The sequence below is a fragment of the Danio aesculapii genome, chromosome 15, assembly GCF_903798145.1.
Source record: "Danio aesculapii chromosome 15, fDanAes4.1, whole genome shotgun sequence".
Taxonomy (NCBI): Eukaryota; Metazoa; Chordata; class Actinopteri; order Cypriniformes; family Danionidae; genus Danio; species Danio aesculapii.
Genome location: NC_079449.1, coordinates 31,150,635 through 31,173,288, shown reverse-complemented (window position 1 = coordinate 31,173,288; position 22,654 = coordinate 31,150,635). Strand labels below are relative to the sequence as shown.

At 35.9% G+C, this 22,654-nt stretch overlaps 2 protein-coding genes and 1 long non-coding RNA gene across 3 annotated transcripts in view; 1 reads left to right on the top strand and 2 right to left on the bottom strand.

The window, feature by feature from the left end:
• itgae.2 (integrin, alpha E, tandem duplicate 2) overlaps positions 1 to 12,217 on the bottom strand; it is a 38,774-nt gene extending 26,557 nt beyond the window's left edge. The window contains exons 1-5 of the mRNA XM_056473467.1: positions 12,116 to 12,217; positions 11,840 to 11,942; positions 11,675 to 11,754; positions 11,230 to 11,300; positions 9,450 to 9,555 (exon numbers count right to left, since the gene is read on the bottom strand). Coding sequence (XP_056329442.1) covers positions 9,450 to 9,555; positions 11,230 to 11,300; positions 11,675 to 11,754; positions 11,840 to 11,942; positions 12,116 to 12,143 — 388 coding nt within the window. The 5' untranslated portion in view covers positions 12,144 to 12,217. The remainder of the gene's footprint in view (positions 1 to 9,449; positions 9,556 to 11,229; positions 11,301 to 11,674; positions 11,755 to 11,839; positions 11,943 to 12,115) is intronic.
• On the bottom strand, positions 4,207 to 9,137 carry itgae.1 (integrin, alpha E, tandem duplicate 1). The gene is made up of 10 exons (XM_056473468.1): positions 9,027 to 9,137; positions 8,794 to 8,945; positions 8,563 to 8,716; positions 8,006 to 8,147; positions 6,136 to 6,257; positions 5,903 to 6,054; positions 5,672 to 5,825; positions 5,207 to 5,351; positions 4,701 to 4,780; positions 4,207 to 4,633 (listed from the first exon to the last, which is right to left on the bottom strand). The coding sequence occupies exons 1-9, from the start codon at positions 9,054 to 9,056 to the stop codon at positions 4,743 to 4,745; spliced, it is 1,089 nt and encodes a 362-aa protein (XP_056329443.1). The 5' UTR covers positions 9,057 to 9,137; the 3' UTR covers positions 4,207 to 4,633; positions 4,701 to 4,742.
• Positions 12,218 to 19,790: 7,573 nt separating the features above from the next.
• LOC130242247 (uncharacterized) lies at positions 19,791 to 21,430 on the top strand. The gene is made up of 4 exons (XR_008838949.1): positions 19,791 to 20,071; positions 20,525 to 20,617; positions 20,697 to 20,791; positions 21,172 to 21,430. It is a non-coding gene; the product is annotated as an uncharacterized LOC130242247 (long non-coding RNA).
• Positions 21,431 to 22,654: the final 1,224 nt, after the last annotated feature.

The window sequence follows — 22,654 nt, the reverse complement described above, 5'->3', positions numbered from 1 at the left end:
TATGTTGTGATTTGCTGATTGGTTAGTGCTTGTTATCCAGAAATGTCACACCTCCCACCACAGTGGGGTTTCAAGCACTATCATGCCAAAATTTGTATTACACTTGGGTTACCTTTTTTATTTAACTATTTTCTAGCTATTTTGTGTCACACCAGACACTTAAATCTTGCCCACTGGCTCCTGTTTTCCAGATATGGGCCACAATTAAGCCATAGCCATACCACATGGCAGCCAGAATTCAACCAAATGAACCAGAAGTGACCCTTGCTTTTATTCTGACCCAGATCTGGCCTACACCTTACACTTGCTGGGTGTGGCAAAGTACAAAAATCCCAGGATGCATTGCAGTATGAATACAACATATAGCTTATTGATGTTACAGTTTTCATTATTTGCTGTTGATTCTGTCGTTTATGTTGACGTTGTTGATTTTGTCACTTTTAGTCTCCTGTTTGTGATGTTTGTGAGTTTTGTTCATTTTGTTAATTGTCACCCTTGTTGAGGTTCATATGCTGATTATTGATGTCTCTGTAAGCAGACGTTGAACCATTGAATTTCTTTAGCTTATAAAGTTTCATAATTCTGTGGCATGTTCAAGCATGTTATTACGTTACTTCTAATAATGGATTAAACATTGGTTAACAATAGTGATTTCTATTATTTCATCACAGCTTGTGCCTCATTTAATTAAAAAAAAATGTTTTTGTTACTTTTTTGTTACTTTTTTGTTTTGTTTTGTTGTAGTGAATAAACTTTTCAAGCAAAGTTCTTAAAAGTTACAGCTGCCCAAAAGAAAGTTTATATTAAGAGGTTCAGGGCTATGAGCCCAACTAAAGCAAACACTTTTCTCCAAGATGGTGACTTTAGTCTATGTGGTCCACAAATGTTTTAAGATAACTGGGCCGCATTTGCCATATCTTCTCTGGGTCACTTTAGGCTCACAGCCACATTAGCCAGAGCTAACTGTGTCAAATATTTGCCAAAAGTGGCCCACATTTGTTTTAGGATAACTGGGCCACATTTGCCATATCTTCTCTGGGCCAGTATAGGCTAATGGCTGCATTAGCCAAAGTTTACTGTACCAAATATTTGCCAAATGTGGCCCACATATGTTTTATATGTCACATATGCCTAAAGTGGCCCACATTCGTATGCTATCTGGGATTTTAACTGTTATCACCATGAATATATGCTGAAATGGCAATCACAGTTAATCCATACACAGAAAGACAAATATCTTTCTTTTGAACAGGTGTGTCTTACAAACAAGTCGGGGAAGTGACAAATCTGCATATTCAGTTAAGAAAACCTGTACTGTAAAACCCAACAATCAACTTTATCAAATCAAATGAGTGTAGTTAACTCAAAATTGGCTGAAAGGTAAGTCTACTCATTTGAAAAGTGTTTTGAACTCAGTATTAAAGGTAATGAGTTAATTAAATACCTCATTACTTCAACTTAAATGGAGTAAGTTCACAGTACTCATAGAGATTAGATTTTTATCTCAAATGGTTTTTTACAATCGGTTTCCCCAAACAGTATGAGATATGAGCTGATGGAAAAGTTATTTGGAATGTAATTTGATTTAAGCAGGCTGAATGACAAATATCTTTTGAAGATTTCTTGCATATCTACTGAAACATTGTTGAAGGTCTAGAACTTAAATTGGTAACTCTTATCTTACCGAAAGTTTAATAAATGTTTACATGCTGTAGACATTGTAATGAGTCCCTAAGACAATCTACAGATACTACCCAGATGAGAGTAAACAGATAAGAACTTGAAAAGAAACTTATGGTCAGCAGACTGTCTAAAGGGGGACCATCAAAATAAAGTGATACCGAGTTCTCTTCATTTATTGAATTTTACTTTGGCCAAATTGCTTCATTTATTCAAGTTGACAGTACTCATTAGGATTAATTTTTAAATGATTTAAATGATTTGTTGCAATCGGTTTCCTCAAATGGTTTGAGTTACCTTAACTTTTTGGGTTTTACAGTGTGCCTTTTATTTGCTATGGGAGGACACCAGCGTAAACCCGCGCACTGACACAGGAAGAACATGCAGACACCACACAAAAAGGCATCCTGTCCTTGTCAGGAACAGATTTCAGATCCTGCTGTGAGACAACAGTGATAGTCACCGAGCCATTGTGTCACTTCTCTCAGTTTGTGAAAGCTGTCCTCTGTGAAATGTTGAGCATTGGAGCTGGAAATTTGTTTCATAATGTTCTAAATTGAGGTAAAAATAAAATGTAAAGGGTTCCCAAGCTTCTTAAAAGTACTTTAATTTCAGACACATGATTTTAAGGACTGTAAAAAAAATGTGGTGGGGTGCCAAAAAAAAAAAAAAGTAAAATAACGGACGTTAAATTACTGGATTTTACTGTAGAATTACAGGCATTAAATTATCAAAATTTACCACAGAATAGCGGTCGTTAAATTACAGAAATTTACCGTAGAATAACAGACGTTAAATTACAGAAATTTACCCTAGAATAACAGACGTTAAATTACAGAAATTTACTGTAGATCAACTGACGTTAAACTACAGAAATGTACTGTAAAATAACCGGCATTAAATTACAGAAATTTACTGTTATATAACGGTCGTTAAATTACAGAAATTTACCGTTATATCACGGTCATTAAATTACAATAAATTACTGTAGAATAACAGATGTTAAATTACAGAAATTTACTGTAGAATAACAAACGTTAAACTACAGAAATGTACTGTAGAATAACAGACATTAAATTACAGAAATTTACCATAGAATAATGGACGTTAAATTATCAAAATTTACCAGAGAATAGCGGTCGTTAAATTACAGAAATTTACCGTAGAATAACAAACGTTAAATTACAGAAATTTACTGTAGAATAATGAACATTAGGCTACAGGAATTTACTGTAGAATAACGGACATTAAATTACAGAAATTTACCATAGAATAATGGATGTTAACTTACAGAAATTTACCATAGAATAACAGATGTTAAATTACAGAAATTTACCGCAAAATAATGGTCATTAAATTACAGAAATTTACCCTAGAATAACAGATGTTAAATTACAAAAATTTACTGTGGAATATTGAACATTAAACTACAGAAATTTACTGTAGAATAACGGACATTAAATTACAGAAATTTACCGTAGAATAATGGACGTTAACTTACAGAAATTTACCGTAGAATAAAAGGCATTAAATTATTGAAATTTACCAGAGAATAACGGACATTAAATACAGAAATTTACCGTTATATAACGGGTGTCAAATTACAGAAATTTACCGTTATATCACGGTCATTAAATTACAATAAATTACTGTAGAATAACAGATGTTAAATTACAGAAATTTACTGTAGAATAACGAACGTTAAACTACAGAAATGTACTGTGGAATGACAGACATTATATTACAGAAATTTACCGTAGAATAATGGACGTTAACTTATAGAAATTTTCCGCAGAATAACAGAAGCTAAATTACAGAAATTTACCGCAAAATAATGGTTGTTAAATTACAGAAATTTATCGTAGAATAATGGTCGTTAAATTACAGAAATTTACAGTTATACCACGGTCATTAAATTACAGAAATCTCCTTAAATTTATATTAATGGTAAGTTTCTGTCATTTAACGTCTGTTATTTTAAGGTAAGTTTCTGCAATTTAATGGCCGTTATTTTACGTTTTTTTACAGTGTACTTAAAAACATGAAGATGTGTGTGAGAGCTTGATCGAGTGTTCACTCTTTACTTATAGATACGGGTTCTTAAATAATGTTTATCTGTGATGTGTTTTCTCTGAGTAAAGAATTTCATTAAACACAATAAACAATGAATCACAAGCTTTGTGCTTTGCTCGTATATAAAAAAATCAGCTTTTAAATTCTGTCAGTTTTGCTAAAGAATAAAAAAATACAGTAAATGCTAGCATCTTACAATTTACATATCATTGGATGAAAGATCATTGATGAAAGAAACTGTCATTAAAATGTCTTATGAAATTGTTCTGCCTACATTCAGCTTGTAAATAACCTCATTCCTTTAGAGAAGCCATAATGTCCATAAGTCAACTGGAAATGATCTCTAGAAAGCATTTTGCAATATGGAATAATTGCATAGAAATGTTTTTTTCTTCACTATTTAGGTAATACACAAATAGAGCAGTAATGAAAGCCACTTTTATTAGAGCCACAATTTAAATGTTTGTATTACACAACAAATGATGTAGAAACATAATGTTGCTATTTTAAAACTGCCATGTTTTCTTACATTCAAAATGTTTATATAACTTGGTTAATAAAATCTATTCACAACTTTCTAAAAATGTTAAAATATGAATTATATCAGTTTTTGTTACTGTTATGCTGTATTTGAAGGAAAAAAATTCTAAACATTCACAAGCTTGTCTCTGATTTGCGGACAGCCTGGAGCATAGAGCAGAGCTGAATCTGATTTCTCTGGGTTAGGAAGCTTAGGGTTAGGAGGCTCTGGGTCAGTAGGCACCAGTGGTTCAGGCAACCCTGGTGGGTCAGCAGGCTCTTGTTGGAGTGTCAAGCCCTCTTGGAGCTCAGGCAGCGACATTGAAGATTCTTGCAGCTGTGGCTCTGGCAGCGGTGAAAGCTATGTAAAGATACAATAAGAATGCATTCTGGGTGGTTTGAGTAGTTGGCAATGTCCAAAAACTTACACATATGGTCCTCGAGGGTGTATGACCCTTGGCTTAGATGCACTAGTTGATCTGCGGGACCTTTGTTGTGGCTGAGTCTCCTGTAGAGAAGGGATGGTGACAACAAGGGTAGGATCCAAATGCAGTTTTAATCAAGTGTCAGGCAGGCAAGGTTCAATACAAGACCAAACAGTAATATGCAGATAATCCAAATGAGTAAACATAGTAAGGGGTGGAGGCAGGTGGCAAAACAAGCATAAACATAAGATAAAGAAAGGGTCAAACTTGGCAAGGCACGTTTTGTAAAGCACACAGATGTGTAACAATAGCTGAATTGAAGCCGGTGTGTGACTGCAGGGCATGATGGGATATGTAGTTCTGTTCAGGTGCAGATGTGATGTGTAGAGAGCCCTCTAGTGTATCTGAAGAGAACTCTACTTGGTCCCCATGACAAAGAGCCACAAAACGTGTTCTTCTTTTTCGGTGACACAGAGGTTATTATTCAGTGTAATGTGTAAATTTCATACCTTCAGTTCCAATTATCCCTCTTTCCAGTGAGGACACAACATCATTTAATGCGCCATAACTGGAAACACTATAATACTTTCCAGGATCTGCTATTTGCATCATCTCTTTGATTGCATTGGGTTTTTTCAGGATGCCATCGCCAACCTAAAGGTAACATGAGGATGTTGCAAGTGTATGGAACTTATGATACATTTTTAACTACAATTGCTATTGACTACAAAATAGCTTATGAGTGTTAAAGAATGAACCTAGAGTTATCTACAATAACAGAACACATTTTTTGCAGTTGTTGCTCCAACATATGATTTAAAATTGGGATTATTTAATACAATCTCACTGCAATCCGTAACTATTGATGTAGTGGCTATAATTTAAATACATAAAACAGTTATGTTTTTCTCAGTATGTTTTCAGGCAGGATTATCTAAAATTCCTCTTAAATTATCAGTAAATAGGACACTTACCCCTATGGAATAGCGAGTGATGCCTTGCATTTGGGGCTTGTTCAAAACTTCATCAAGAGTCATATTGTCTCCCAGAATTTCTCCATCAGACAAGACGATTATTATTTTTGCAGAGTTATTTTTTGATCCATTCTCAGGGATGAAGATATCTGTGCTGTAATCAAACACAACAGTGTGAAATCACAACATTAACTCATCTCCAGACGCTGTAAAAATAGTTTATAGACTCACAGGACGTGATTGATGGCAGAGGCCGTCTTTGTAAGATTGTAAATTTGCTTTATTTGTTTGACCTTTTGCAGGGATCCGGCACGATCCTCATTGTTTAGAAGCGAGAGCTCAGTTCTGATCGAAATACCATATTGCACTACCGCAAAATTACACTGCAGAGAGAAGAGGGGTTCATGTAAAATTAGTATCAATTTAATTGTATTTTGTGCCATGAATGTTTTGTTTATACTTGCATCGAAACATGTTTTCCAAACATTGGACATGACATTGTAGATGAAGTCTTTTGCTTTCTGAAAGTCATCATATTGAATGCTGCCAGAGCCATCCAGAACGAAAGCAATCTCTGTCCCAGGATCTAAGAAAGATGTTCTGAAACTTTATTACTGAAAATAATAATATATAGATATTTATACAACAGTTCTGTCTGGTTCTTGAATCTGATTGGCTGATAGCAGTGCAATATTCTGCAAATAACAGCACTCATCCAGCCTCTTCACCCTTCACCCTTGTGTATTACTTTGCCCACATACAGCAACTAACAGAGGACACTCTATAGTTTGACAAATATTGCTGCTGTTGGACAACATGATTTACTTTTGATTTTACTTTTTTTAGTTGAGAATGTAGTTGTTTAGATTGTAATTATTCAGTTTATTTCTAATGATAGTGCCTATTTTTTAAATGTATAATTTCTGAGAGACACTGCGTTGGCAGTCCATTAGCCTGTCATTGAGTGGAGCAAAGACGGTTGACATTGTTCATCCACTAGATGGTGATAGAGACCACATAATAAGCCCTTAGAAGAGAGAAACTGCATATTTTTTAACTACAGCTGATCAAATCATTATTAAAAAGGTAAGTGACATTCTATCTCGATCTTTCTCTTTTGTATGTTGTAGTGCAGTATTTGTACCTGAGTAATTGTAGTGTATTGAGTGTGAGATGGGACTTGCATATCAGGAATCTGTATGTATTTTGCATTGGCCACTCTTTGTATAAATCTGAGTTACTTTTTGGTTGGCCAACTGTTTGTTTATAATGAGTCTCCTGTTATCGTTAAGCTCAGTAAAAAAAAGAAAGAAGAAATACCCTCATGTATTCCTTACCGCAAACACATCAGTAATCTGGTAGTGTTTGCTTTGCTTTGGCTTTTTCGGGGTTAATTATTGTGATATTCTGGTTTTAACAGAGAAATACTATGAAATCTCTGTAGACTGATGACATTTCATGCCGTTCAGCCTTATAATCTTAAAATGTGAGCAAAATCACCTGTTTTGTCATCCCTTAAGACATTATGCTAGAGAATCATTCAAATATTAGCTTTAAAGGGGCGTTTGATGAATTAGTAATAGCTTCGGCTGTTTTGACGTCAGCTGCAGAAGTGAATGAATGGTGTAAGAAAGTAGTTCCTCATACAAAAGAATTTTTAGACTCTCATGTTTGATTTTCTTTTTTATACACATGATTACATCGTCAAACTGTTGTATAAATGCCATATCACACTCGTAGCAGTGCGATGTAGCTGTATATCATCAATGGTGGGACACTAAGGCACTCGGCCTGCAGCCTTGTGCCAACGCACACCTCCTGCCAGTGCCGATATACAGCCACATCACACCGCTACAAGTGTGATACTGCTCAAATATATATATATATATATATATATATATATATATATATATATATATATATATATATATATATATATATATATATATATATATATATATATGACAGAAATGCAAATTAGCCATCCTGGCTGATTCTGACACATTTTGTGTTCTTTCCTCTTCAAAAATTATACATTATCAGGCAGGCAAGGTTCAATACAAGACAAACAGTATTATGCAGATAATCTAAATGAGTAAATTTAGTAACATGCATAGGGTTTGAGGCTGGTGGAAAAACAAGCATAAACATTAAACAAAGAAAGGGTCAAACACGGCAAGGCAAGTTTTGTAAAGCTGAAGTATAGGTGAATTAAAACCGGTGTGTGACTGCAGGGCGTAATGGGATATGTAGTTCACCATGACAAAGAGCCACAATGTATTCTTTTTCTGTGACACAGAGGTTATTATTCAGTGTAATGTGTACATTTAATACCTTCAGTTCCAATTATCCCTCTTTCCAGTGAGGACACAATATCGTTTAATGCCCCATAACTGGAAACATAATACTTTCCAGGATCTGCTATTTGCATCATCTCTTTGATTGCATTAGGGCTTTTCAGGATGCCATCGCCAACCTAAAGGTAACATGAGGTTGTTGCAAGTGTATGGAAGTTTTACAGTTGCAATTAACTACAAAATAGCTTATGAGTGTTTGAGAATGAACCTAGAGTTATCTATGATATCAGATGACTTTTTTTGCAGTTGTTGCTCCAACATATGACGTAAAATTGGGATTTTCCAATACAATCTCACAAAAATTCGTAATTTTGATGCAGTGGCTATAATTTTAGTTCATAAGATCTCATTACATTTTAGTACAAACTGCTCATCCCCAATGACAATTTGATATAGGTGTGAAGTTTGGGTCAGGACTCCTTTTAAAAATCCTACATTTTGATATTCATATTTCATAAAACAGTTATGTTTTCCAATGAGAGCAGTCTGGATTATCTAAAATTATCGAAACTTTGCAGTAAATGGGGCACTTACCCCTATGGAATAGCGAGTGACATTTTGCATTTGGGGCTTGTTCAAAACTTCATCAAGAGTCATATTGTCTCCCAGAATCTTTCCATCAGACAAGACAATTATTATTTTTGCAGAGTTATTTTTTGATCCATTCTCAGGGATGAAGATATCTGTGCTGTAATTAACCACAACAATGTGAAATCACAACATTAACTCATCTCCAAACGCTGTAAAAATAGTTTATAGACTCACAGGACGTGATTGATGGCAGAGGCCGTCTTTGTAAGATTGTAAATTTGCTTTATTTGTTTGACCTTTTGCAGGGATCCGGCACGATCCTCATTGTTTAGAAGCGAGAGCTCAGTCCTGATTGAACTACCATATTGCACTACCGCAAAATTACACTGCAGAGAGAAGAGGGGTTCATGTAAAATTAGTATCAATTTAATTGTATTTTGTGCCATGAATGTTTTGTTTATACTTGCATCGAAACATGTTTTCCAAACATTGGACATGACATTGTAGATGAAGTCTTTTGCTTTCTAAAAGTCATCATATTGAATGCTGCCAGAGCCATCCAGAACGAAAGCAATCTCTGTCCCAGGATCTAAAAAAGATGTAAATTGGCCATCCTGGCTTATTCTGGCACATTTTATGTTTTTTCTCTCCATAAATTATTAATGCTAATTATCATGCATTATAAATAAATTTAACATTATCTACATTTTACTTAAGACAGTCTCACCTTGATTGATCATTCCACCTCGGTATTTGTTGTTGTTGTTGTTGTTGTTGTTGTTGTTGTTGTTGTTGTTGTCTATGATGCCTTGGAAAGAGATTTAGGAATTTCAGGTATAGGATTTTATCTGGTTAAATGTGAAACCCCATAATAAATGAACCAAACATACCTAATTCAGCAGGATATAGCTTGACTTTTCCAGAAGGACTCACAAGTGAGCAATTTCCATTCAAATACTCAGTTCCTGACTTCTTTGTTCTAACTTGATTACACATCTTGAAAGAGGAAAACAAAACAAAAACTCAATTACAGTTATTTCACTCGTCATTCACATTCATATTCAGCTAAAATAAATACTGAACAAAGGTTAATGAAGATTTTTTTTTTTTTTTTTTATCTCGCAGCAACCCAGTGACTCTAACTGAAATTTGAAGAGGGGTCTGGTGCAGCTGTGGGCTGAGCTGCATGCAATGATTTAATATGCACACCTTATGCTGCCTCCATACCTCTCACAGTGACTCTACCCAATCACTAGCTCCATTGAGTGCATTGTGTCTAACATTGCATGTCTGAGACTGTGTGGCATGTGCAATTGGCATATGCAAGTCTACACCCAGATACTATTGGAAAATTTCAATAAATGATCATTGCTTTATTTTAAGTGAACATTTATAAACTAATTTGTGAGAGAAGCACGCGAAGATCAGGGCGACGAGGTGGTGCAGTGGGTAGCGCTGTCACCTTACAGCAAGAAGGTCACTGGTTCGAGCCTCGGCTGGGTCAGTTGGCATGTCTGTGTGGAGTTTGAATGTTCTCCCCATGTTCGTGTAGGTTTCCTCCGGGTGCTCCGGTTTTCCCCACAAGTCCAAAGACATGTGGTATAGGTGAATTAGGCTAAAATTGTCCATAGTGTGTGTGTGTGAATGAGAGTGTATGGATGTTTCCCAGTGATGGGTTTCAGCTGGATGGGGAACCGGTGCGTAAAACATATGCTGGTAAAGTTGCCAGTTCATTCCACTGTGGCGACTCCAGATTAATAAAGGGACTAAGCCGAAAAGAAAATTAATGATTAAATGATGTGAAGATCATCGACAAGTTCATCATATCATTATCAAATCAGTATAAGACCAAATCCTTATAAATAGTCATGTATGACGTATCCCATTATCTCTCGATCATTAGCATCCCACCTGCACCCCGTTGCTCCACCTAAATGCAGGCATTCTTATGCCAGACTTGACACTGCATTCAGACCACTCTCACTTTCTCTCTCTCTCTCTCTCTCTCTCTCTCTCTCTCTCCTGACGAGGAGAATAACACAAACTAGGGTGTGCCTCCAAGCTCAGAGCCCTCTCCCCGGACAGCACACCAAATATGCCTCAAGTTTTGTCTGTTATTCATGGGCGAACTCTTAAAAGGCAGGTTTTTAATTAAGTGTCCTCACTATTGTTTCAAATAATACCAAGACTCAAAGCCTTGATTACTTTCTCATGATAGTGACATCATCCTGAACTATTTCCCAACGTCTCAACAAATAAAACTAATACAATTCCCCTGAAATAACAATTTTTATTTATATTTCACATCTATATATATATATATATATATATATATATATATATATATATATATATATATATATATATATATATATATATATATATATATATATATTTCACATCTAAGTAATTTTCCAGCTTTCACAATGACTGTTTCCTGTACTGTGAACGAAAACTGATTTTAGTCTGTCACGTGTGTAAAGAGTAAATCACAGTTGTTTTTTTCTGAAAATACTGTGCAACTGACACAAAATTTAGCAAACCTATATTGATTATGCATTTATTCAGATGTTTACTTCTCAATTAGTTGCTAAACCTAGTAGTATAATCACATTGAGTATAATGGAATTGTTGTCCGATTATATAAGACCTCCTAGTGTTTGTACATACCACAACATGTTCCTCCTCTGATATCAGACTAGCCACTGACGCTACTTTTCTCACGCCTTTTGGGTTCTCATCTTTAAAAGAAATATTCATGTAATACATTATTACAATTCTGCTTAAAGGGTTAGTTCATCCCTATTTTTTATTCTGTCATTATTTACTCATTCTCCTCTGGTTGAGTTTCTTTTTTCTGTTGAACACAAAGGAAGAGATACTGAAGTATGTTTGACAAAACAACCATAAACATCCACAGCAGTTTTTTCAACATTCTTTAGTATGTCTTTATTTATGTTCAGCAGAAGAATTCAAAACTGTTTAGAACCAATTGAGTGTGAAACAACTTTATATGAAACATCTCTTTAATTCTGTAAATAAGTAATAACATTATATTAACAAAGTTTACTGCAAATTATCTGTTGTCTATAAAAAAAGACTAAGATAAACTTACCGTTAATGCTTACTTTGGTGCATTCATTATCTAGAGCGCACTTGAAAAGTCTTCCATATATCGGGGAAGGAACAAAAACTCTAGAACAAAACAAAGCAGTAACATGTTACTGAACCAGAACACATCTAAAATAAAATAAAATAAAATATATCTACAAATACCAACCCATCTTTTGACTGAATGATGATTTGGCCAAGGAGTGGATCCTCATTTGTGAAATGTTTTACTGGATATATTTGAATGTTAAACCCAGCTGCATTGCACATTACTGCAAAACACCAATAAATGAGTGGAAACACAATTCAGAATGAAGCAATGAGATTATTTAGTTTATTTTGATTCAATTTTCTTTTTAAATCTTTTGCCCGAGCACAACATGTTGTCAAACAATATTATAAACATGAATATACAGTATATTCAACACTGTAAATCAATACATACCCATCACAAACAGCAGTTCTCTGTACATGTTTGTGTAAATTAATCAATATCTGCTTTCTTTAAAGAAAACACATCGGCACATCGAGACACAAAGCAGCCTGTTGTGGTCTTCAGAAAGCAGAACAGCACACATTTACTGCTGACTGTCAAACCCTCCCCCTCCACAAACTGCAGACACTGCATATTTTCTATTGTGTAAAGCTGAACTTAGAATTAGTAGATTATCATACTACATTTTAAAACATCTTTATTTTTAAAAACTGTATCAGTTCTGTAATAGGAGCCTTGGGAATAGTTCACCCAAATGTAAAATCCCCTCACTGTGAGAGGCAATTCTGAATATTACAATGGTGGTTTATCCATCACCTCTGGGCCCGTGGATCCCCCCCACTCTTCCACACATGCCCTATCCAAGCTTCGGCGATTGTGCCGGTTCATCCTCTGGGATGGCCATGCTTCCACACGATGACATCGAAGATCAGACACACATCAGAGCATAGGAGGCGAGCTGTCATGTTCAGATGACAGACCGGGCCTACTACCACCCTCCGGGGTGCAAAGTGTGGTCATGGATGTGGAATCGGGCATAATGGCTGTGCTTCACAAGTTTCTTCAGCGGTGGGTAGGGAGGAGTCATCTTGGGGGCTAATATGAGAGTTGAAATCCTCCCAGTCCCCCTCCCCTTCTTCCTGTGGGGTACTCAGTGAGCTCATCCAGGTATGAAGGCCGATTTTTCTCCACCTGATCCTTGTAAACTTCCTTCTTCATCTCTTATGATGGCAGGGCGGCTGGGTGTATGAGTGCTGGCCGAGCTACACCAGAACAGTTCCTCCCCAGGCTTGATGCACAAGCTCCACATGGTGCCCTGGGGAAGAAGATTGTCACAGTGTGGTCCAGGAACGGCACCCTTGACTTACTCTGGTAGATATGCGCCACGCTATCAAAGCTTGATTTCTTGGTGTGCCCATATCCCAGGCAGGCCCATTCAACGACACTGTTAAGGACTTTACCCAGGAGTCCTTTGTGCTGAAAGAACAGCCGAGTGTAACGGGGCAGGTCATCTTCCGATGGCTTGGAATAATGCTCCCCCGCCAGGCCCTTCCACTGGCTCCTCTTTGGTGAGAGCATCCTTCCTGTGGCTCTATGATCCGCTACGCCATAATAACCCATTCCATTGGGCATTTTGAACCGTTATCTGCACAGGATACTGTTAAAAATGCATCCCCCGATGCCTCCGTTCTTGGGATTTGTTACAGCTATAGACCGGAAGGGCGTTCACTTCCATGTCTCTGTTCTCCATCTCCACAAACCATTTCTTTGGTGTGTTTGGTTGGGGGACAGACATGGCAGTATAATCCTTCCCTTCAGAGTGTCCCTGTCTCCGTGGGGTCTCTCACGGGCATCTGTACTGTTGGTTGTTTCCGTGATTGGCTTATTTTAGCACAGTCTTCGTATCAGTTGTGACGTAGGAGTGTGGTTGGGGCTTCGGGTCAACTGGGGAAAGAGTAAGCTCTACCACATGCAGAGCTCTCTTATCTTGGGATGGAGCTGGACTCGATCTCCTTGACGCCTTACCAAAGAGTGTACCAGGCTAGTTCGGCACGAAAAAAAGTGGTCCTACTGACCTAAAAAGTGGTTTTTCAGAGGCTCCTGTGGCATATCCTGGTCACACCACTTAGATTGTTCATATGAGACCACTTCAGCGATGTCTTCATGAATTGGTCCTAAGATGGTGTATGATGCATGGGGTGACCATCACTCGCTGTGTCGACACACCTTCAGTCCCTTAGCGGGCCTTGCCTTTTATGGGCCGGGGTGCCCATAGAACAAGTGTCTAGTTATGCTGTCGCTTCCAGTTTGAGCTGGGAGGCTGTGTGTAACTAACATGGAGCTGCCGGTTTGTGGACTGGACCCCAGTTGCATTGGCATATCATCTGCCTGGAGCTGATTGCAGTGTTTCTTGCTCTCCGGCGGTTCTGACCATTGCTGGAATGGAAACATTTGCTGGACAGGATGGACAGCGTTGGCTGCGGTAGCATATATCAACCATATCAACCAGATTTCAGATCGCTCACCATCTGCTCCTCTGGTGTCACACGTAGCAAAATTGAAACGCACTTTTCATATCGCAGGCGAGCTTAACCATGCAGCCCATGTGCTGTCATGACGGCTCATGTTTCCGGGAGAATGGAGACTCCACCACGGCGCGGTCTAGCTGATATGGGCATACTTCGGAGAAGTCCAGGTTGTCTTGTTTGTTTCTTGCTAGACCTCCAATTGTCAGTTGTTTTATTCCCTGACCGAGGCTGCCCTCGGCACAGATGCTCTGGCTGGGAGGACAAGGAGCAGGCCTTGCTTGTTGCCCCTCTGAGGCCCAACTGGACCTGAGTTTCTGAACTCACAGTCTTCGTGATGACCCCTCGTTGGTAAATTCCCCTGAGGAAGGACCTTCTTCAAAGGATTAGGCACCCTCTGGTACCTGCGCCTGGTAACTCTGGTAACTCTTTTCTGAAGAAGCATCATGTGGCCACGCTCCTTTTGTCATGTGTTCCTCCTGGAGAATGGGTGTGTCAACTGAATGGTTTGTGATGTCACTAACCCGAATGTCTTTGATTGTAGTTCTTCAACCATCCGTTTGCTGTAGGCTTTGTAATGCTAACTCTTTAAATAACAGTTTCTTCCTTTGCATTAAACTTTGAGTATTACAACTTGGCATATGTTGTTTATCCTCACACATTAGACCATAAAATTGCATTAGACCACCTCTTTAAATTGTTTTTAGGCATGAAACTAAACCAATGCCCTAATATTTCTAAGCTACGAAGACTAGCACTGTCGCCTCACAGCAAGAAAGTCACTGGTTCGAGAATCAACTATAGGCCAGGTGGCATTGCTGTGTGGAGTTTGCATGTTCTCTCTGTTTGGGTCGGTTTCCCCCACAAACCAAACACATGTGGTATAGGTAAATTGATTTATCTAAATTAGCCATACTGTATGAGTATGCTTGTGAATGAGAGACTGAATGGGTGTTTCCAAACACTGTGAGGTCATGAGTTAATTTGCTCTCATTGCTGGGTTGCAATAGGAAGGACATCCACCACATTAAAACATATGCCAGAGTAATTAGCTGTTCAGTCCACTGTGGTGATCCCTGATAAATCAGCGACTAAAGCTGTAATAAGTCAGTTTATGACTCATACAAGACTAATATTGACTAACATGGAAGGAAATGGTATATGTGGTCTATATGTGGGAAATGGTATGAAGACTTTTTCACTCCCAATGGCACATATTATATATAGGCAAACTAAAATCGACACCTGCAGAGAACAGAAAAATACAACTGCTGGGTTAATATTACTGTTTGTGCTATTAACTATTGATTATTGATGTTTAGCTCTTTGGAGAACATCTTTTATTGTGTTTAACAGATGAAAGAATCCCATAAAGGGAATACATTTTCATATTTAGGGGGCAGACTATCCTTTTTTATGTGTATCAAGACGAAATATTTTCAAAGAAGACAGTGAAATGTTTACCATTTTGAATGATTTTGTATAAAATGGCATGACATTAATGGCTTCTCAAACAGCCATAAATTGTTAGTTTATCAAACTACCTTTTATTAACTTTTGTCATTAATTTTATTAACTGAACAGCACTATTCAGAGCTTAATTAAGGATGGATGCTTTTCAATAACAAACAGAATGCAGAATTGATTTGCTAATGGGTTTTAAAGGGTTGTGTTTAAAAGGTTAATTCACCCAAAAATTAACATTTTGATTCAAAATCCTGTCAAAAACACTGTCAAAAATGTAACATTAGCTGTAATCATATGAAGCTTCAAATACACTTTTGTGCACCAAAAAAAGTAGGTAAAAATAACTTCACCATTACTATGTGCAGTACGATGTCTTTGCCATTCGAGTCAACAGCGTTGTATTGCCCATAGTAAACTGACTTGATGCAGAAGACAAAGATAAAAAAGTGGTCTTACCTTTTTTGGGTGCATAAAGGTATTCTTTGAGTTTTGAATGAATGGTTGACGATGATTTTGGTTCTTTGAACATCTCAGAACCATTGCTGTCTATGGAGGATAAGAGATCTCTGAGATTTCATCTAAAATATTGAAATTCATGTTCGGAAGAGAAACAAATGTCTCATGGAATTGAAAGCAAATGATGGTGAGTAACTAATAACAGAATATTTATTTTTGTGTGAACTCAACATTTGATCTTAGGGGGCGAAAGAGTTCACCACTCTTGTACTATTACCACAGTTTGCAATGGAAAGCTTGAGTAAAACTGAGAAATACGTAGGCAGCGCACTGCACCCCACCTTTAAACAGAGGCCTACTCTATATACTCAACAATTAAAACTGCAATTTCATTAGAAGAGAAGGAATTATTAAAAAAAAAAATCAACACATTTTTAAGTTATTTATTCTGTGCACGCACAGTTTAAATGTTTCTGGTACAACAGACAGGGAAGTCAGTGTCAAATCAACTTAGAGGAAACTCTGTGGTTAGCTGTTTTCAGGGCTGTGACATGTTTTGTGTGGTCCTGAAATGAAAAGAAAAACTAATCGCTTGAGAAAGGCAGTTTTAACTGCACTCAGGCTGTCCCTTATATTGACTTGGAAGTTGAAAACCATTTGTGTCTCACGTTTATTTGTTTTGGACAATCATAACAATAAAAAACATGAATTGCGTATTAAAAAGTATTTCACATTCAAAGAAAAATGTCAAAAAGTGACATTAGAGAACGCGTAAATTGTGATTATTAGTGTTTAAAACATTTTAAAATGTTATTTTTTGTGATTGGGATAAAAAAGTAATACATGTTCGATCAAAATAATGGTTTGTAAATGGTGAACCACAGTTTGAGTAAAAAATATGTTTTCAGTCAAGCAGACATTTACACAAACATCATATTCCGGTATGGAAATACACAGCCTTAATGCCTATATGAGTCAAATAAAACTGTACAGTCAGTAATCAGTTATTATCAATGTTTTTTTTAGATATAATAACTATTTATAAAAAGGTTTAAGCAATAATAAATAACCAAATCTTTTTTTTAGGTAAACCAAGTTGAGCTGTGTAATCACACTTATGAAGAGCAATGCATGTGTGTGGGTCTGTGTGCTATTACGGGAAGTAGCACATTAACTTCAGTCTTATTTAGTTGACACTGACATCTCGCTTGACAATATGGCATGCTTTTTACAGTTATGGATATTTTTCAGTGCTCTGGCCTCTTCAAATGGTAAGTTATAGAAAGAAATCAGTCTTCATTCTCAATCTATTAGCTTATAATTCGCATTATATTATCGAGAAATGAAACAATCAGTAACAATTTGATGCTCTTGTGTTTAGCTCTGAGCCGCTGGAGTGAAAGATGTACAGATGTCAGCATCAATGCCTCTCTGAAATCTCAAGTCTTTCTCCCTTGTCACTTTAACACAAGTTTTAATGACACTGTGATATGGAGACACCTAAACAATGGAGACACTCTTGTAAAGATCATTACTGATGGCAGAATCCACTTTGATAATTCTAGAGAAGGACGAGTGACTGCTTTTCCGCTTTTAGTTGAGGAAGGAAACTTCTCCATCCTCATCCATGATCTGGAGTCTTCAGACGTCGGCGTGTACTTTTGTGAGCTGAACAGTGAATGCTGGAGAGTGAAGATCACAGAATCAGCAGATTTAATCCCTGCACAGGAAAGTTAGTGATTAATTTTATTTTGATGCCTAATAGCAAATTACTAGTTAAGCCAAATTAATCATTTTACATGTGTTTAACATGTCATTTTTATTTCTGGCAGACACAAAAATGTTGAGCTTTGATCTGAACTCCTGGTTATTCTTTTTGGCTGGAGCTTGTCTTTTTGCAGTGGTTTTTATTGTGTTTTATCACATTGGTGAGCACGACTGCTCATATATTATAACACTTATAATACTATGAACCAGTCTATTAACCAAGATTCTTTTTTGTTTGTTTGTCAAATGATATTCAGATTTGCGTAACTGTTTGCGGTCCTGGTCAGACTACGGTATGTACAGTAATACAAGTTGTTGTTTTTTTGGGGGGGTAAAAAAGTTTGCCAGCTTGTATATTTATACAACATACAATTGAAGTCATAATTATCTGCCCCCTGAATTATTAGCCCCGCTGTTTATTTTTTTCCCTAATTTCTGTTTAACGGAGAGAAGATTTTCTCAACACATTTCTAAACATGATAAGAGAAATATCTAAATATGATATTAATAACTCTGATTTATTTTATCTTTGCCATGATGACAGTAAATAATATTTGACTAGATATTTTTCAAGACACTTTTATAAAGCTTAAAGTGCATTTAAAGGCTTAATTAGGTTAATTAGCTTAACTAGGCAGGTTAAGGTAATTAGGTAAGTCATTGTATAACGATGGTTTGTTCTGTAGGCTATCGAAAAAAATACAGCTTAAAGGGGCTAATAATTTTGACCTTAAAATGGCTTTTAAAAACTAAAAACTGCTTTTATTCCAGCCGAAATAAAACAAATAAGACTTTTTCCAGAAGAAAAAATATTATCAGACATACTGTGAAAATTTCCTTGCTCTGTTAAACGTCACTTTGGAAATATTTAAAAAAGAAAAAAATCAAAGGGGTAATAATTCTGGCTAATAATTCTGACTTCAACTGTCTATAAGTATAAAAACATGTCTATTCTTCAAATTGCTTTATACATATTTAATTGAACTTCATTTTTAAATACAGTTTGAACAATGTTGATGAACTAAGCATTGTTTCGTCATTGTTGGATTTTTGCTGTTCTAACAAATTTCTAACAAAAAATAAATGAATGCTAAACATGATTCTTCAAGCCCAACTTCTTTGATCCATTGCTGTTAGCTTGTTTCCTTTGATATACATTATGTGTTTTAGTAAGACAAATGAGCTTAAATATGCTATTTAATGTAAATAATAATCTTTTGTTCATGCAAATCAGCATTCAGAAATCAAGATTCAACTGAGCACACCATAACTACAGTGTATGATGGTAAGACACAATTATGTTTGAAAGATGTTTTTATGATAAAGGTTGAGAATAACAGCCTTATTTTTTTCAGTCACCCAGGCAAAGAGGAGAAGCTGACAACAGTGGGATATAAAAACATTTTATCTTAAAATGAAGACGATTCAAAAGGTTTGAGAACTACATATATCATTTATGTAAACTTGTGTAAATTAATATTCTATTGTATGTTGATTGTTTTCCTTTGATGTTCTTTTTTACTGTTTTAAATGAATGTCGGCTTATCTACTTCCACTGGCCACTTTATTAGGGACACCTTACTAGTTCTCGGTTGGACTTCCTTTTACCTTCAGAACTGCCTTACTCCTTCGTGGAATAGATTCAATAAGGTACTGGAAAGATTTCTCAGAGATTTTGGTCCATATTGACATGATAGCATCATGCAGTTGCTGCAGCTTTGTCGGCTACACATCTATGATGTGAAACTCCCGTTCCACCACATCCCAAAAGTGCTCTATTGTATTGAGTTCTGGTCACTGTGGAGGCCATTTGAGTACAGTTACACTGTAAAAAATGAATCTTGAGGCTTGTAATTTTCATTAAAAAAATTAATGAGGTCATTAAAAATAATGAGCATATTTTCTTTAAAAAATTGATATTCTGGATTTATTATAAAATATTAAGAAGATTTCGCTAATATAACTAAGATTTAAATTTTACTTATTTTTTTAAGCAAACTAGTGCAATTACTAAGCTTAATTTGAGAAACCAGTTAAGCTAATAAAATTGAGGAAAGATGGCTTCACGTTTATTTTAAGAAAATTCACTCAATTATGTGGATTTGATTGAGATGTTTGCATTTGAATCTCAACAACGGCAGTGATCAGACGACATTTTGAAGGAGCAGATCAACAGCGAGCATGTTAAGAGGTAAGCATTAACAGTTTATCATTTTATTGTCTTAAATAACCTAAGCTCTTTCAGGAAAGACACATGCTGTTCAAGCTTGTTCAGGAGCTTAGTTTTTGCCATATGATGTATATAGGGATACACGGGTAGTTTTAACCACCCATTCCTATTTGAAATTGATTTGCTTCAATGTTCATTCTGAATTATATAATGAAGTTGAACAAATTATTTGCATTGTAATATTTAACAGCAATGATCAGGCAACAGTTAAGCAGATGAACAACAGTGAGCTTGTTAAGTGGTAAATCTAAGCTAAGCTAAGCTAAGTTAGCTAGCTATTCAATGGGGTTTATGTACAGCTAGTGCTTTTCTATTTCATAAGGTTCCTTTTACAGCATTGCTGATGTAATGTAATGAACTGTTTATATATAATACTGTACATAAATACTAATATTTGTTTGCTTCATTTTTCAGTTTAATGAAGAAAACTTTCGCAGTGTTTTCCCACTAAAGAGGAGCAGTTTATTGAGGCAGATTTTGATAAAGAGAATGGGTGCCATACATCAGGTATTTTTAATAATGTTATTTGTGTATTATTATTATTATTATTATTATTATTACTAATTTCTACACTTTTTTGCATCAGACCTCACATTAAATCAGGGATGAAACGAGAGATGTCGTCCTCTGTTGCTGGTCTATCTGTATGAATAAGATGAAGAGCTCATCCAGGAGTGCAATGTAAGTGTCTCAAACTGTTTCAGATATTTATGATCTTCCGAAAACTGCATTTTATATTTTTGCATGCTTACAAAAAAATATATAGCTCAAGCATTACACTGTTGAATGCACTATTCCTTGTATAAACATGGTTTGTTTTTATAAATGTCTGTACACTAGTATACATTTAAACACCCTGTCCATTATAAGTCAAACTACTTGTGTATTTGTGTCAGTCAGCAACATCTACTCAAACATTATGAAGAATTACTGTTCACAGATATAAAAAGAAATGGTTTATTTCATTAATATATTTCCTTAATGTGTTTTAGTAAACCTTAAACATTTGAAATGTACAACTGCATAATTTCAATATAATAAACGTAATGTTTATTTTACAGTGTGGGAATGCACAGAGAATTGCTGTCTGTCAGAGGGATGACCAACCATGAGGACTTCTGCATTGTCTTGGAGGATAAGTGAGTCATGGCTAGCCTGGAAAATCTAGAATCGCTGAACTGGATTTATACAAATATTCCACAAATTAAAATCACTTACAAAGAAACGAATATTAAGTTTGCAATACACAAATTCTGTCAAATATTGTCTAAAATGTGACTATTCCTACAAAGGAAAGTTGACAGGTCAGTTTTTTCCATGACATGGACAAAGGAATTTTTATCAGAGATTAGCATTGCTGTAAATTTTATATAGATTTGTTTAACACATTGTACCATTTTGTTATCAGTGTAACATGTAATAAAATGATATTTGGCCTAAATGTATTGTGTATGTTTTTCATTATACATTATATATTTTACATTTTATGAATGAGTAATTTTCAGTAATAAATTTGAGTAAATGGTTTTTTATTTGCATATATTATAAAAGCACATTCCACTAATAATATTAAAATCATCATCTATCACTTAAAAAAACTAGTAATTTTCACATGATTCTTTCAAGTGGTTTTTGTTAAAAAAAAATAAATATGAGTAAATGGTGGTGGATTTGCTTAAATTATAAAAGCACATTCCGCTAATAATATTAAAATCTTCATTTATCACTCAAAACATTTAGTAATTTTCACATGATTCATTTAAGTGGTTTTTGCTAAAAAAAATCAAGTCTTGAAATTTACTTAAAAATAATACGTGCAATAGTGTTACCACAATTTTTTTTTGTAAATAGCACATAAGATTTTTTACAGTGTACCTCATTGTCATGTTCAAGAAACCAGTCTGAGATGATTCACGCTTTATGACATGGAGCATTATCCTGCTGAAAGTAGCCATCAGAAGATGGGTACACTGTGGTCATAAAGGGATGGACATGGTCAGCAACAATACTCGGGTAGGCTGTCGTATTGACTCGATCCTCAATTGCTAATGAACCCAAAGTGTGCCAAGAAAATATCCCCCACACCATTACACCATCATAACCAACCTGAACCGTTGATACAAGGCAGGATGGATCCATGCTTTAATGTTGTTGATGCCAAATTCTGACCCTACCATCTGAATGTTGCAGCACAAATCGAGACTTATCAGACCAGGCAATATTTTTCCAATTTTTTATTGTCCAATTTTGGTGAGCCTGCGTGAATTGTAGCCTCAGTTTCCTGTTCTTAGCTGACAAAAGTGGCACCCGGTGTGGTCTTCTGCTGCTGTAGCCCATCCGCCTCAAGGTTTCACGTGTTGTGAAATGCTCTTCTGCATACCTCGGTTGTAACGAGTGTTTATTTGAATTACTGTTGCCTTTCTATCAGCTCAAACCAGTCTGGCCATTCTCCTCTGACCTCTGGCATCAACAAGGCATTTGTGTCCACAGAACTTCCGCTCACTGCATATTTTCTTTTTTTTGGCCATTCTCTGAAAATCCTAG